The sequence below is a fragment of the Agelaius phoeniceus genome, chromosome 1 (assembly GCF_051311805.1).
Source record: "Agelaius phoeniceus isolate bAgePho1 chromosome 1, bAgePho1.hap1, whole genome shotgun sequence".
Classification (NCBI taxonomy): Eukaryota; Metazoa; Chordata; class Aves; order Passeriformes; family Icteridae; genus Agelaius; species Agelaius phoeniceus.
In genome coordinates, this window is record NC_135265.1 from 34,361,768 (window position 1) to 34,377,513 (window position 15,746).

General features: G+C 36.7%; 1 protein-coding gene across 1 annotated transcript in view; it reads right to left on the minus strand.

Moving 5' to 3' along the window:
• The window catches only part of SKAP2 (src kinase associated phosphoprotein 2), a 120,628-nt gene that overhangs the window by 14,411 nt on the left and 90,471 nt on the right, over window positions 1-15,746 (minus strand). The window contains exon 10 of the mRNA XM_054633499.2: window positions 4,642-4,710. Coding sequence (XP_054489474.2) covers window positions 4,642-4,710 — 69 coding nt within the window. The remainder of the gene's footprint in view (window positions 1-4,641; window positions 4,711-15,746) is intronic.

A 15,746-nucleotide genomic window follows, 5' to 3' on the forward strand; every position in this document is an offset into this window, starting at 1 on the left:
CATGACTTTCCACACTGACCTTTACCACTTTGAGCTCTGCTCTTACCTTTATGTGCCTGCAGTAACTCCTGTTAACACTTAAGTGAGTTGCAACAGAAGGGACCCAACAGTGGGTGAGACATGTCTCTCCTTTTATGTTCATCGTGAGCATTTAATTAAGTTTTAAAGTGGAAAGCACCTCAATTAATAATGTGAACACACTGGAAAGATGCGTTTTAAAATAAGCTTATTGCAACAGGGAAGATTCTGACCAAAGACTGACCATGGCTCTGTGCCCTCATCTGTGAATTCAGCATAAGATAGGGTTATTTTAATCAGAAAGCCACATTTTTCAGAAAAATATATACAGTATACCAGGAGCACAGAAAAAAAACCATGGAAAAAAAGTGGCAGTGTAAGTTTGTGAACAACTATTCTATAAGGGTAACTAACTATACATGAAAGACAATTGTAAATGTAACTTCAGACTTTTTACACCTAAAGTGAAAAGGGCTTCATAAAATGATTCATAGTGCTTACAAACACAGGTGTAGAATGAAGAAAAAAAAAATAGGCCGCAAAAACCTCTGCAAAACACAAGCCCACTCATTCTTACTTTGGTCCCTTTCAGTTTGAGAAGACCTTGACAAATTTCCTTTTATTGCCTCTGAAGAATGGTATAAAACAAAACCAGGAGGTCTGAGTAAAGGAATTTGGTATTTATATGGCAGTGAAATAATGTGAAGCTTCTTAAACACATGTAGTACCTGAAAACAGATGGATTTAGCATCAAGAACTTACATGCCCATTACAGTTCAAATTCCAAAGGTATTGATTTGCTGGTGTTACTCTGTTAAAATTACACTCTATTCCCAAACACTTCAAAATGTTACATGCCTTAAAAATACTATGACGACGTAACTGCTAAACTGAAGTGTGTTACATTTTGAAGGTATGGTCACTTGTCCAGAAATACAAATAAGACATGATAGAAAACCATTAAGTGTGTATCTGAGGGCAGAAAGCAGTTTGGTTTTATCTACCCACTGCTTTGAAGACTACCAATCCCAAGAAATGGGTGAAGAAGATTTTGGATAGGTTGTTTCTCCAGAAAATATTTCTTTTATTCCAGGACAGCTACCTGGATGAACTACTATCAATAGTTATCAATACTCTTCCAAAAAGAATTCTTCATGGTTTACTCCAGCCATCTCTGCTTTTCTAGTAATGGTAGTAGGAACAATGGATATTTTTGTTCAATACACGGATGGAAACCCTTCAGAGTTATTTTGACAGATCAAAAGACAATGGCTGCCAGCCTCTCTGACAGTAGTCTCAGGCTGCTTATTTCACTGAAAAATACTGGCATCTGACAATACGTGCTTGAAGAAAGAAAGGTGAATAGTTCAGGTAAAAAAATCTGAAAAATATATCACTCAAGCATGCATCTCAAATATTAGACTATTTAAAACTTAGGAATGCCCATGAATTGCTCAAGGGGAAAAATTATAATAATATTCTAACAACCACAATAGACAGAAAAGAAGAACCAAACCACACCATAACTTGAAAAACATATTAATAATACATATTTCAGAGAGATTTAAGTGTGCTATCTCACTGCAGCCTAAGGCAATCAGCAGGTTAATTTCTGCCCCCTACATTGTGACAATTTTTGCAATTCCCATTTCTGAGCGCAAACCTGACAGAGCACTAAACAGACCAAAACAAAATCAAAGTTACAACCTAAATATGAAAATGCACTACATAAAACATTAGGATAAATGTGATTGTGCCTGATTTGTTTCAGTCGTCCATTTTAACGCTGATGACATGCAAGTTAGCAAACCCTACTATGGTAGTGATTTAGAGCCAGGAGTTTTATTATTTGCTTGCACATTCCTTGTGGAATGAAGGAATACATGTGAATGTTTTCCATGCACAACTGTGGTCCACTGCCTAGTATATTAAACAGCTTGCCATTCTGACTCATGTTCCTCAACTCTTGGTAAGATTTTTCAAAAGTTAATAGTGTCAGATTTGAAGATTCAACAACATTTGAAAAATACAAACTGTAGCCCCTTTGGTTAATTATGTGCTCAATATTTACCATTGTGAAGGCTTAAAGATGGAGGTACAGCTGAAGTTCAAAATTAATGGTATCAGAATGAGTGTCTTACACAAGTGATCTAGACTTCGGTTTTGAGTCTCAATCACCAAACAAGACAAGCTCAGTCAAAGAATCCAGTTATTTGTTCGTTCTGATGATGCCCTAAACTTCAAAAAATGCCTGTTACTTGCCCTTTATCCCACAGGCCAGAAAAGTTACAAAATAAGGGCAAAACAACAGTAGGGTATTTATTTAGACTCAAAGTCTAATACATCCCAAGATATTTGGTTTAATCTTTCTCACTTCCATTCTTCTGTTCCTTAAAATCAAACATATTTAAGGAACATATTCTGTTCCTTAAAATCAAACCCAAAAATCAACATATTTACACTGATAAAGTAAAAAGAAAAAAAAAAAAGACACTTACTGAAATAGGGATTGTGGAAATGATAATGGGTAGAAAGTTATAACAAAAAAGACCCAGCAAGCCGTATTATATAACTGAAACTCTTCAGGGCTTTGGTATTTTTAAATTATTAGGTCCCTAGCAGTTAATGCAAAGCTATCCAGCAGCAAGAGTCAGCACCAAGAAGAACAGAACAGAATAAAAAGAACTCAAGTCTGAAAGTTAATTGAAGTAGAAATATGTTATGGCAAGAAAAGAGTAGGAAAAAAAAGAAAATTTTTTTACACTAATCAGCTTGAGCTCAAGCTGAGCTTGAGCAGACAATATGCAGACTATTTTCTCTGAGTTCAGGTTTAGTAAAGCGAGGCAATAAATTAAACTTAAGAATGTATGCACTGTTTGTGTAGAAAATCATAAAATATTCTCAAGTCATGTCAGGTATTTATGATGCGATGCCTATCAGAAATACTCATGTCAACTCAGCCCTAAAAGTCAAACAAATTTCCAGTGTTAAATAGTGAACTATGTAAGATCAGATCACAAAACTATTGCTTGAAATGAACCTGACATCTGGGGGGAACTGCTATGGTATTTTCAATGACATTACACAAATACTAATAAGACTGATAAGGCTGTTCTCATAGCAATTAAATTTTTTCAAAAATGCAGATACTAAGGTTTTGGTTTTTTAAAAGTATGAGCAATTAGAATTTCAGGAAGGTACATTAGTGGAAAAAAAATGCTGTTGGCAACTTTATAATTGGATTGACCCCATGCTCCATTACGACAACACACTCTTATAATTACAGTAATGTCTAAATGAGTACTAAATATTAAGGCTGTAATGAGTCATGTTGTTTTACACATGTTTTTAGCAGAGCACAATGCTAACAGCATCTGATGGCTCGGCTCTTGTTTCCTTTCCAAGAAAAGCAACCCAAAACTCTTCACAGCAACCTGTTCCTGCTTTCCTGTATGGGTCAGGAAATCAGGCCTCTGTTTCCTCTCCACATGTTGCAACAGGAAGAGCACTGCAGAGCTACTTCCTAAAGGAACTCTTCTTGCCCACCCCTTCCTTGACAGGCCTGAAAGAATTATGTGTATTATGTGCAATGGGGGAAGGAGAGCCAGATTGCATGTCAGTGCAGGTCACAGTTACAATGCAGCAGATCTCACAAAGGTGTAAGGTCTGATAAGAAGCGAGTCTTCTCTGCTTGCTGTGTCAAATCACCAACAGTTTATCTAAAGGTCTGTGCCCTTGAAGCACAAAAATATATTGTTTTTAAGCATAACTGGAAATACCTTTCTTTTAAGAAAAGTTGCCTGGCTATGTGACTTTACATGGTGCATGCAGTTATTTTTCCAGTCCCAGAGATAATTAGCACAAGGGCGCTTTGCCAAGCTAAAGCTGCGAGAATATCCTTCACAGCCTTTCTGGGCATTTGTGTCCTTTTCCAATTTTTATGCTGCTGTCACTGGACTCTGGCATTTCTTACCTGATTCATTTGCTTTCTCTGGTAATTATATGCAATGAAGATATGCATGGCCAACATTTAAACAGGCTGCAGATCAATTAGTGGTCTTAAGTTTATCTGATTTTTATCAAAGAAGACAGAGCTTTGGGTCGATTGTCAGAGCCTGTGTCAAGTTGACCTTTTCAGAGACGTCTACATTGCCAGTCCCTTGGGCAACTTGTTGTCCCCTGTTAGTCTCTGAATGGCAGAAGTCTGTTCTGCTCAAGCACAAAGTATACACAGATGTCTATATTACATTCTTATAGGTTTGACAGCAACTGCATGTTGTATCTATAAACTGTCCTTTAGCAGTGACACTTCCTCAATGATGATAAGCTAATTTATGCAACTAAATCTCCTTTGTGCAGAAATGAAAGCTAATTGAGTCATTACAAAGTAATTCAGGAAGGAATACCTTGTATAAATTGGCTTACTTTATAAATCCTTCTCAAGTGGTTTTCATGCATCCTAAGTGGTACTTAAGCAGTTTTGCTGCCATCACATACTGGGAAAAAAAAGACAGCTTTACAGAGCTATAAAAACATTATTTTAAAACAGCAAATGGAAGAGAGAAGAAAATAAAGGTAAAAAGAAAGTGTATACACAAAATAAAGAGGAAAGGTTTTAATTACCTGAAACAGTGGTAACTTCCTCCTGCCTCTCATTGCTTGGCACTTCAGCTTTTGAAGAAAGACGTTCTTCTGCAAAACACATAACTGCAAATGAAATCCTGAAGGGCCACCTCAGCTGACAGGAATTACAGCCCACATCAGCCTGAAAAACACACTCTGTATTTCCAGACTGTAAGCCTTGTTTACTATTTTGCACTTATACAGAAGTTGGAACATTGTTATTTCTGTGGTTTCCGCCATCCATCCAAACACTCCAAGATCTTTCTTTCAAAATCTCAATTGTGAACATCTGTTTCCCTTTTCACTCTGGTCTGAATGCAGTCATATAGAGCTGCAGTTCTGCTGATTTTCAGTCATTCCGAGGCAATTAGAATGAGGATCCTCTTCTGCTGCGTACATTTATTGCCAAAAAAGGATAAAGAAAAGGAAACCAAGGTGTGAAAAAGTATCCCCAGCCCAAGCAATAACTCAGTTGTAGAGAGCAGTATGCAACAAAGGCAGATGAAATCTTACTTTCCACAATGTCCTACAGACACAGTAGCTCAACACCTGCATGATGGGAACACAGCCACTACAGATACCATGCCCTTCACTACTCCTACCCATTGTGCCTGACCATGTTTTAAGCAAGCCAGACTCTATCAAATGACTTAGGGCAAGTTTAGGAGACAAGAAAAGAGAAAACCTGGCAGTGATCAGCTCTAAAGCATGTTTTCTGGCTAGCAGGCTTGGAACAGTCTGAAATCCCCACAGGCAACTTTGAAAGATGTGCTCCATCCTCCCTGTCTGGCACAGACATTGAACTCTCTCAAGTCCAGAGCCTCACTTGAGTAAATCCACACTCTACTCAGTACAGGGACATCAGATCTGCTCCTTGTATTTCCCAGTCAACAATTCTGTTGATGATGTAAAAAAGGGGAACAAACTTTTAGCTGAATCCAGTCTTTAGGTTCATAAGGAAGTAGAAACAAATTTATCTTGGCATTTACAATATATCAAAACTGACAAGGCTGCTGTACTGAATGAGGAAATAGTATATTGATAAACCCACTTCTCAAACATGAATTGGACTTTTAATACATTTAAATTCTCTGCCTTTGCTACTCATCACATCATATACAGATAGTCAAGCTTCTTTGTAAGATACACATTTCAGCAACTAGTTTTGATATTTTACTAATGACAGACAACAGATGAATCACTCACAGTGTTTAAAATGTTCCTCATTGTGAAACACATATGTAATTGCCCATTTACTTTGACAAAGAGTGAATTTTATATCAAAAGTTCAAAGGATTTTTTAACCTTGTAAAAATTTAATCTATCCACAGGACTGCTCCTGCAAACATTAAAGCAGATGTTTAAAGCACAAGAGTAGACCTGTTGGAATGAGTATGCATAATTGCTGCTAACCTCTATACACAGTCCTACAAATATTACAATTAGAACATAAGATTCACTTTACAAAGAGCTTTGAAATTCTGCCCTACTAAGTCAGCAAGATTTTTGTTCTTGAATCTTGACTAGTTAAAAATCTGGTAAAGATTAATATAAGCTATTTTTTAAGCCAAGGTGGGGTGGAAAAAGAACAAGAAAAAAAATCCTAGCAATAGATCAGGAGAAATCTGAAGCTGTAGTACACACAAAACACTTTAAACTATGTACTGCATTCAGATGTCCAAATGTATTCCCCTACTTGGCATTAACATTTGTCACACATTTCCAAGTATGCTCATCTGTTTATTTTAAGAACTCACAATTGGAGCAGAAATGGCAAAAGTTCATCCCTATGTGCTGTCCAGAGCACTAGGAGGCACTGTCATTCTGTGGGTTCCCTACCATGGTTACACCCCTCACAGGGAGTAGTACCCCAGTATCAGTAACATTTTCTAGAATTTCTCCCTTTTCCCAGAAAAAAACACCTTCATCCAACACACACACTATCATATTATTCTTTCATTAAATAGATGTTAGTATTACCTGTTACTGAATGTTCGGACCTAAAGCACTTGCTGTGTTGAATGTCCTATGGATTTTAACTCTATCACTTGTCATGGTCATCAGACCAGTTTAAACTGAGGACTGACTCCAGTAGAGGGTATCTCAACTAAAGTAAAGCAGCAGCAGAGGTTTGAAGAGACTTTTTTGTAAGGTGCTGCTGAATACATGTAAGGTACTGCTGAATACATGTAAACTGCATTGTTATTTCACAGAAAATACTTAGAATATATGCATTCTTCTGAAATATTTATTTCAGGGACAAGAGTTGACCAGATCCACATCTGAAGATATGAAAATGTCTGAATCAAAGCTCTTTGAATTCCAAAAGGTGTCCAAGTCAAGCAAAAAACTTACCATATTTGCATCCTGATTTGGATCTCAACCATCCCCACTCATCCCACCTTGCTTTACACTACAGAGTTGTCACAGAGAGGACAAATTTTCAGGTACAATTTGACTGGAAGAGGCAGTCCAGAAGCATGGTGGACATTGTCCAGCTGCTAATGGGCATTCAGTCCATGGTATCAGGCTGAAGAAACTGCATAGGAAACCTCCTCTGAAACAGGCACAACAACCATCAGGTCCTTGGCACAAACCTCTGCTTTATGAATCCGTTGCAAATGGTTCACACCGTTTGCTAATGTAATCATGTTCAGAGTGCAGCAGTTGTAGTAGGCTTGGCTTAGGGTAGTAAAAGAGAACCTGTGGTTCTTAACTCATGTTTTCTGATATTATGGCCTGAAGCAGTAACTAAGTGCAGGCGGCGTCCTTTAAACACAGCAACCTCGATTACCTCAGGAATTACAGCTGCAGTCTGATGCAACATGCATAACTTTGTGTTGCAACAGGGCACAGAGTCAAAAGATTAAAAATTAAATTAAGAAATACAGTAGAAATACTTCTGGTTTTTTTAAGACACTGTGTCTAAGGAGTCATGCATACCTTTAAAATAATCTGTTCCAGTTTTTCATCTGTACATCTTCTTCACACCATCACTATAACTGCAGAGAGAAAATACTATTTTCCACCTTCTCACTATGTCAAAATGAGACTAATCTACACTAACCAAACCAATGAACTCTTCCAGAGCTGTAGATCCAAAGAACTCCTGAGATACAGATTATGTTCCATACTATGCTGATACTTAGAGACCTTAATGGCAAACAACCTACAAAATTCTTGTGACAATGCAACAAAGAATTAACTATATTTGTTAAAGGTTTTCTTCAGTTAGTACACTAAAGTTGTTAAAAATAATTTACTTATTTAATTTGCAGTTTGAAGAAAAAACAGAAAAATAATCACCTAATCACATATGATTCTACCATCTACAAAATTTTAAAAGTGAACAATGAACCCTAAATTTGCTGAAGTTTTTTTATATAAATCCATTAAAGGGAGGAAGGAGAGAAGACTGGACTACTTAAGTATAAAATGGATGTTTGGCTTGAACAGTGCATTCCTCCAATGGAATGTGGTATCTCCATGATAAACATGCATAAATTTAGCAGTTTCCTCTACTAACATGTTACCTAACCATCTTTTTACATTAGATTCTAATGTAATGCCGTTATTATTTGGTATTCTATAGCCTTATAGTTTCTGACACATTCTCATTGCACAATCCTAGTTTACACCTTGAATAATCCCAGTTTGTGAGTTAATGTATTCTATTCAATGCTTTGATTACAGTAAACAAAACCAGCTCAGCTATGCAGCAAAATCTACCAAACCACACAGATGGTTATAAGCTTTTCATTGTGTGGTTTCCATAGCAATCATATTGCAAATCTGGAAGCTTCTTGCAAATAAGCAGCTTGTATTTACATGCCTCTCGGCTGCAGCGTGGAACACAACAACAAGTGAAGTTATTATTCCTATCACATATTGTTAGCAACATGACTGGAAGATGTTTTGATCAGTTCAGATAAAAAGTACTGCAGTGAACTAATTTTTCATCTAATTCATAATGATACAAGCAATCACACACTTGTAATGCACATTCATGTCTCTTCATTTGAAATCTCACTGTAGTGTCAGAAGGTTATAAGCATACAAACAAGTCTTGTAAGAGAGACACCCCACAAAAATTTTTTATTATTAAATAAACAATTTTAAAAACTACACAGTGTCTTTACTATTGTACTTGGCAGGGAGAACAGATGCATGCAAAAAAAACAGGTGTGTACATGAACTCTGGTGACACCGAGTATCACAGGTCTACACTGTTCTGCCCAAGAAGGAGTAAAAGAAATAATGGCATGTTAACACCAAGAGTATTACTCCTCCACGCTGCTTTTTTGCTGCCAAATAAGACTCCACACATGCAAACAAGAAATCTCAAACCCACATAAATGCTTACCATGGGAAAGATTCAAGATCTTTTCTCTCCAGAATTTACAGTTTTATGAATTGACCCACCCCCCATAACAGATGGATTATTACTCTAATAAGAAACATTAATCAACCCAGCCACACTTTTTTTAAATTAGCGAGAATTGGCTTTTTAAAAACAAGAGTATTTGTTCAGAGAAACATTTAATATTTCCAGAGAAGCAGCAATAAACGCACAAAATTTAGGAAGAAGATTGTTTATATAATTTGGCCAAACTGACATCTTCTGCTAGCATTTGTGGTGAGGGCTGGTGACCAAGTATTAATGCCCTGTTTTATGCAGGGCCAGCAAATTGCCTTACCTGAGGTGAGTGCTCCCCAGCTTTGGGGATGGGGTTCTCTGCAGCATTCTCACCTGTACAGGCCTGTACACTTCACCCAAACTCTTAGAGTGTTTTAGCCTAAGTAGCTTCATAGAAAATCTAGTAGGCTTACTTGCCTTGGTTTGTGTATTTATAATGGCAGGGATTTTCATTTCTAGTATCTTTAAGACTCCAGATCCTCCCATTATGTATGGGAGACATCTCTCTATACGAAGAGATCTTCAAATGCAATTAGCAAAACTCCAACTTTGATAATCCTCCAATATTCCCAAAGATCTGTCCCTTTCCCCCAGCTCCTCTGGGACATGGCAGTTTACTGGAAGATTTACACAAAGCTTCTTGACATTTCACCTCACCATTAGCAGCCTAGTGTACTCTGTAAACAACAAAACAGTTTGGAAAAGGCTGTTGAAGGTGCTGTTGTCTAGCCATAGTGTGAGTTCTTGGGGGCAGCAGAGAGGGGGAGACAGACTCTTGTTTTACTAAAGCTCCACCTGACTGTACAACAGTGCATGGTTTGAGAAGGAAAATGCCTCCAGGACAGTGAGAGAAGTGGGAAACAAGTTGGCTGCTAGAGAAGAGTTTATAAACATGAGAATTTCTTACCATGACCAAAGAAAGGACATTTTATTGCTACTTCTATGGGTCAGCTAGTTGCCACTCAAGAGCTCAAACAAAAAAAAGTTATATTCCTATGTGGCAAACTTGAGTGTAAAAAAAACTCAATTCTACAACACATGCAGAATGATAGAAACAGGTCACTCAAACACAAGCTATACACTGGGATTGCAGACAAGATGACATCAACATATGTCAGTGAAAGGAGAAGTTGCATCTGACTAAATGGTCATCATTGTGTTCAGAAATATGACGAGAAACAGGCAGTACAGAACTGTATTCCAAAAGAATACAGAAAGAGATCTCTGGGTTATGAACAATATAAAAATACATCTTAAAGAAAAATAATATGCATGCTGAGATGCTTCAGTTTTAGTTGACGACAACCCATGCCAATTCCTAACCCAAATTTCTCCCAACACATGCGATCCAAGTCTGAGTCCAAGATGGAGGCAAAAGGTTTCATTCAAACATACCACCATCTAAACAGGATGGGACCTCCAACTAACACTTTTGCACAAGTTTTAACCAGCTCTTTGAAAACAACCATTATCTAAAGTAAGGTTAAATATACCTTATTTATACACCACTCTTCCCAACCAGTAGACAGTAAGAGAAGTCTGCTATTAATATTAACAATGTCCTGACTTCTCAATGGCCTTGAATAAGTAGCACTGGCTTTACAAAGTGAAAAAGCTAGAATAACAAAATAACTTTGGGAGAGATGGGATCTGTGGAAATTGCTCAGTCTAATACCCTGCTCTAACTCAGAAAGTTAGATCAGGTTTCTAGGAAACAACATTTGGCCTCTTTTGGTACTCCACACTAAACTGCTCAGCAGCAGTTTAAAAGGGCCTGTGCATTTTAATAGCTCACGTATGACACAGCTGAAGCTAATGACTTTCTAGAACAGGATTAGCCCAAATTACCCAGTTTTGTACAGATCTTGCCAAGTCTCCAGATGTGAGGCTTCCTGTACTCCTTGAGAAATCCTGCACTTCTTTTCCCCTCAGTTGCACTCCTTTTATCTTTAAAAGGTGCTACTGTGCACCACTGTTACTCCCAGTTGTCTAAGCAATAACTAAACCAGCCAGCTCAGCTACAAGTGAAGCACTGCCTCCTGTTGAGAAGACCTCGACAAAGTTACCTCATCTTCCTCACAGAAAAGATTAGTAGATTTTATTGCAAATTAACTCAGGATCACTATTGCAAGAGAAGGAGAAGTCACATGGGAGTAGTGGAATGTCACTTACACATTTTCAGAAGAAAAAAACTCTCTCAAAACCACCTTTCTGTGGCACCATCCAGTGAATATTAGCACATCTGGCTTAACCAAAACCAAACAGCAGATCCAACATGCCTTTCCTAAGAAAAGTATTTTGGAGTTACAGCATTTGTTAAACTAAAGAGTAAAGTAAACCAAAAAATTCCCAGTCCCACTAAGGACAACTAGCAAACAAACTTTATGGCTGTGATTCTCTAGTGTTGAACAGAGTAACATTTTGATCATATAACTGTTGCTATGAAGAATAATAACAGAGAGAAGTAACAGAAAGAAATGAGTGCATTTGGAAAACTGTTTGAGAGAAAAAAAAGTATCTATTTCTAAATACATCTGTGAAAAAGACACCACATTTTTCCTATATTACCACACACATAGGAATTCACATGAACTATAGTAGCACAATGAATTTTAAAAATCACATTTTTAAAAGCTGAAAGATATTCTTTGGCCTCTCACTATTCTCCTGGAAAAAACAAGAAACAAGTGATCAAAGAGCACATCTCTGGAGGAAAAACAGCTACTCTCACACACACAAAATAAAAAATAAAATTAAAAAATACATTTTTGGCAAGGTCATCCATAGTTGCTGCAAAGTGGATCTTCACACTTTACTCTGAGACTTTTACCAATTTTCATTAAATCTAGGGGAATGCTTTGCTTTACCTACCTTTTCTAGTTGCTGAGACCTAAATATATGTTAGCACATTTCCTCTTTCTTTTTCTTTCCTTCCCCCAGTACCAAATATTCCAGTAACTTTGCTTGCCTGCCTTTGCCCCATTCTGTAGTCACAGCCAATAATCCTTCAGATCCCACAATTTTGTACATTTACCAAACACAGAAGTTGTTCATATGAAAGTGGCTGTTACAAGGCTTCACAAGGGCCCTTCAGATTTTAAGAAAAAACTGTCAAAATGGGAGGAAAAATATTCTCAGTCACCTGAATGACCAAACAGAATATATTCACGGGGACAACTGAATAATCCACAGAGGTGCAGGCAATTCCCAGTTCCAGTTATGAATATATTAAGATTTCATGAACTCAGCTTCCTGCTTGGAGCTCTCCTTGCAAATAAGCAATCTTCAGTCATGTTTTGAGTGACAGCTAAAATGAATTCAACTTGGTTGGCCACTTTCTTCCACTAGTCTTCCAAACAATAAAAAATCTAAAATCTCTGATTAAAATCAAATCAAACCAAACAGAATCTTCTCAATCTTTTTACGTACTCTACATTCCTTTTTTTTTTTTTTTTGGGTGTGGGGTAACATAGATGCAAAAGAATTAAGAGTTTTTCAATTCAAAGTTAAAGTAGGAAAAAAATTGCTAGTCTGACAGAACTAGTAGAAAGAGAAGCATGTCAAATCTCAGTTACACCAATAGCAAGCTTTGGAGGAGAGGAGATAGAAAAAAGGTAGAAAAAGCAGGAGTACCTACCAGGGAAAACCACGTAGAATGCCTAATTTTGGGATATTAACATTTATTTGACAATATTATATAATTATTATTAATAAAATTCAATATATATATGCCAAAGTGCAGTGTGCACTGCATAGAAATAAGAGATGGCTTTTGCACTGACCTTTTTATTTCCTCATGAAGAAAGACCTGATAATAGTAATTCTTCTCAAGAGAAAAGATAAAGGTCATCACAAGCAAGTTCATCGTGGATATGCACACAATGACTATAATGAAGAATAAAAGAAATTATAGAGATCCACTTCCAGAAACTCATTCACTGATTTCCCATTTTCATATTCACAGACACTTTGTATTTACAAATAAAGTCAGTGTTTCGGGATTTTTTTGTCAGAAATCAAGTATTTGTCTAATCCTATATGCTGAGTGAACTGGTCAGAATATATTAAACTCATAAATTAAAAAATGGTTTGATGGGCCATCAAAGAAGGTGAAAATTTCGTAAGTGATTACAAAATCCAGCTCAGTACAAATTCCTTAAGTCTTACTAGGTACTTTTTTAAATCTTACCTTTACTTTTTTGATCAAGATATTAGGTAACAACTTCCACAACTGAACAGAAGCATCTTTGAAGATAAAGTTTCATGCTAAATTTCAACAAAAGCACAATTTTGGCTCTACTTCCAAAATTGTTCCTAAAGCCTCAATTTTGGCATCCCAAATTGAGGTCATAGGCATCCTACATAAATCCATACTTAAACATTTAAAGAAGGAATAAAATATTTTATAACTCTACTCTTAACAGGTCTCAACAATGTAGAGGAATATCTTTTGGATTTTAATGTTTCTACATGCTCATCTAATTATTTGTCTGATGAACAAAAAATGCTTCCTTCTCTGTTCCCCATCACCCTAGCAAAAAAAATAGTCGCAATTATTGGACAGAATGCAAATTAGTTTCTCAAAGGGACAAAACAACAATATTTTTTAAGTTTATTCCATGGTTCTATTGTAGGTTCACAGGAATCTGGCTAGAGATTGCTGGCCTAAATACGTGTGGCATGTACATAGGAATATTATTCTAAACATAATAAAGATTTATATGAATTCACTGTAACTAAAATGAATTTGTTTGTTCTCTCAACCTGTAATAGCTCTTAGCTATGTAAATAATTTAAGTGTCCAACATGACATTTTATAAACCTTATAATTAAAATGTTTTGCTAAAATAAATGTGGTGGCTATTAAAATCTACATAGAAAGTATAAATAGTTCCCAATGTAAATATATTTAGCAATCAAATATTCAATTAACTAATCTATACTGTATAACTCTGTACTACAGTGTTATTTGACAACCATGTACAGCAGTTATATTTCTCAAGCTCAAATTTATATGATAGAAAAAGTCTGTAAATGTCAAGTAAAGTTTCTCATAATCATTGATCAGCAGCAAGTCTTAAATTTAAAAGCCATTTCTGAAAACTACATATTCTTAATTATTACAAATGGGACTGGACATAAAATTTACATATATACAATTCATAAAGCATCTTGCTTAAACCACATAATATCCTATAATAATCTGCAAGGTTAATGTATTCAAATTTATAGTATGCTTCCTGAACTTACTCAAAAAAGGGACAAAAGGCAAGGCATAGCTCATGTCAGTGAAATGAAACACAATACAGTTGTTGGCATGTTTCCACAAGCAAAGTCTGGCTCCCAGATGCTTCTCTTGTAACTCCTTTAAAAATATTATACCAGGATATTTTTGCATTCCCTGTGTTGATCACTAACTGCACACTGACAAAAAAAAAATCAGCAGTTTTCACCCTTTGGGTATTTTCATTGAAAGTAACAAACCCACACTACTGCTCTTTTCCACTGTTTATGGGCCAGGCCATTAAACAAAATTATATCAATGACGCTAAATCCTTTCTCCAACTAAAATGATGAAATGAAGTGAAAATGTTATTGCTATGATTCACTAGTATCAGGTTAAATCAGAAATATGCAGAAAATTACACTTGCAATACAGACTGTTTACAAGTACCACATTTGGGATAACAGTCCCATATTAATCTCTACAAATGCTTTCCCATTCTTCAATTCTCATACATTAGGTCCATACTGGGAGCCACCACCCTGGATGTCAGAACTTACTAGCCCTACACACCACAAACCACAATGCACCTCAGAGAGAAGAGGTGGGACACTGGGATATGGCAATAATTCATATTTAGGAGATGACAACTGCTCTCCAGGCAGCTCCCCAGGTCAGTGTGGGATTGGCATGCAGTTGTATCTCAACTCATGGTTCCTGGAGTTCCATAATGCTAGAATTCACTACAAGATGGTGCTTTTGGACTGCCAGAAACACAACACAGTCCCAGGTGCACTGTAAGAGCACTACCTGTATGTCTGAGATAGGCAGTTTATCCAGGTTTATACAGGTTTTATGACCTGTATGGAAGTGATAACAAAATCATACCCATCTTGAACTTTTGTTAACTGAATCATCTGAAATTGCTGTTCAACATCTACTGGTGGAAATGTGTCACTTCTTATCAGAGAATCATACAATCATTTGGGTTGGGAGTAACCTCTAAGATCATCTCATTCTAACACCCATGCCATGGGCAGGGACAGCTTCCACTGGATCAGGTTCCTCAAAGCTGCACACAACCCACACACTTCCAGCGATGTGGGGCATCTACAATTTCTCTGGACAACCTGTTCCAGTGCCTCACCATCCTCACAGCAAAGTATTTCTTCCCAATAGTTCTTCTTAATTTTTAAGGAAGTAAAATTTGAGAGAGGTATGCAAACAAGATAAATTCAGTTAGTGTATTTTAGGACAACGGAAGCACGACCCTCACGCTAGGATCCACAGGCTTTCCGGCAGATAATGCTTTCTTTTGAAAATGCAATTCCTTCCTTTAATCCCCAGTTCTATGTTAAGATCCAAGGACAGAATAATTGTTTCAGACTGCTAAGACAGAACGCTTCAACAACTCAAAGATGGAAGTATTGGAACATCTTCTTTAAGGTTATTGTAAATTCCAGA